The sequence below is a fragment of the Morus notabilis genome, unplaced genomic scaffold, assembly GCF_000414095.1.
Source record: "Morus notabilis unplaced genomic scaffold, ASM41409v2 Scaffold11327, whole genome shotgun sequence".
Taxonomy (NCBI): domain Eukaryota; kingdom Viridiplantae; phylum Streptophyta; class Magnoliopsida; order Rosales; family Moraceae; genus Morus; species Morus notabilis.
Genome location: NW_010366255.1, coordinates 1 through 1,614, shown reverse-complemented (window position 1 = coordinate 1,614; position 1,614 = coordinate 1). Strand labels below are relative to the sequence as shown.

Here is a 1,614-nt window from a genome sequence, read left to right as displayed (position 1 = left end):
AAAAAAAAAAAAAAAAGGAATGCTTGGTTATGCTAGGAAATTGCACATGGCTCCTTTTATCTTCTATGTTAGGATCAATAGTATGATTGCCGCTAGCGCATTAAAAAGCTCTTTTATTTTTTTTTGCCCCCTTCACAATGTTTTTTATTGCTGATCCATGAATCTTTCTGTATAAATGCTCTAATACCATGCCAGCTAAGTCAACTTTCTTTGATGGTTCTGGTTTTTGCTTGCTTTGAGGTTATATATCCTTTTGGATAGACTTTATTTTCGACAAGTGCCGTGCTTGTTTTACTGTTTTGGGCAACCTTCTTGCTGGTTTGATGAGAGATTTGGATGACTTGACATAGAATTTCTTCTTTTAGTTAAGCAAACTGCCAGTGAAATCATTCAGCTGTAGGCCCTTTGGCAATTCTATTATGGGAAGAGAACTTTGTGTTGCTGAAATTGAAGTCCAGAAGGGCAAGCCCTTGCTTGTTGCCACTAGCCATCTTGAAAGCCCCTGCCCGGGTCCTCCAACATGGGACCAGATGTTTAGCAAGGAACGCGTGGAGCAGGCGACAGAGGCTCTCAGCTTTCTCAAGAAGAACCAAAATGTGGTTTTCGGTGGTGACATGAATTGGGATGACAAGTTGGACGGTCAGTTTCCTTTACCAGATGGATGGAGTGATGCTTGGGCAAACTTAAGGCCAGGAGAAAATGGTTGGACATACGATACCAAGTCCAACCAGATGTTGTCCGCAAACCGCACTTTGCAGAAGCGTCTAGATCGTTTTGTTTGCAAGTTGCATGAGTTCAAGATCAGTGGAATTGAAATGATTGGGATGGATGCAATACCGGGTCTATCATATATCAAGGAAAAGAAAGTGAAGAAGGAGATCAAGAACTTGGAGCTTCCTGTTTTGCCCAGTGATCATTATGGCTTGCTTTTGACAATCTGTAGCGAGTAAAGTCTGTTCCGCGAAGTAAATGATCCAGTAAATAAGCAACCGGAAGAAGTCAATGGTCGAGTTTATGCTTGGTATTTTGCAGAGTTTCCATGCGTGATATGCATGCAGTTATGTATAATTACCGGTGAAATGATGTAAAGCTGGTACATTTTGTAAGGTATACTTAATTTCGAATGAAACGGATGCACTTTGGGAGTATTTTGTCATTTCATCTTTACCATGGAGAAGAAGTCTTTGTTCGACCATCTCTTCCCACTTACTGTAATTCATATTTAAGCTTTTTGTGAAAAGTTAGAGATAGAAGATATCTGCCGAGGTTATCAGAATTTTTCTTCTAAACAAAGAAGAAGAGGGGGAAAAAAAAGTACAATATTTTCATTAGTCACATACCTCTTAAGTTGCAGGACTTTCAAACCTAGATAACCGTGGAGGATCTGCTGAAAAGCCGATAAAGTCGGTGTATCAAAAAAGCCTCTTCCTGATCAAGTTACATCACCTCTAGCAAATAATTCCTATAGCAAAAAACTAATAATAAAGCCCCGCTTTTTAATTTGAGTTTTTCAATTTGAATTGAGATGTGATATTTTTAAAAAAATTTTAATTATAATAAAAAAGATTAGATGTAATATTTTTTGAGAATTTTTAACTGTAATAAAAAAAATTA

The 1,614-nt window shown here is 37.7% G+C and overlaps 1 protein-coding gene across 1 annotated transcript; it reads left to right on the top strand.

Annotated features, from left to right (window-relative positions):
* The first annotated feature begins 15 nt into the window (after positions 1 to 15).
* On the top strand, positions 16 to 1,260 carry LOC112093891. Its single transcript, XM_024173368.1, has one exon. It carries the CDS (start codon positions 420 to 422, stop codon positions 948 to 950), a length of 531 nt encoding a protein of 176 aa, XP_024029136.1. The 5' UTR covers positions 16 to 419; the 3' UTR covers positions 951 to 1,260.
* The last annotated feature ends 354 nt before the right edge of the window (positions 1,261 to 1,614 follow it).

Excerpts from the sequence above, each read along its gene's own strand:
- LOC112093891 (XM_024173368.1), top strand. The coding sequence starts at position 420 with ATGGGAAGAGAACTTTGTGTTGCTGAAATTGAAGTCCAGAAGGGCAAG.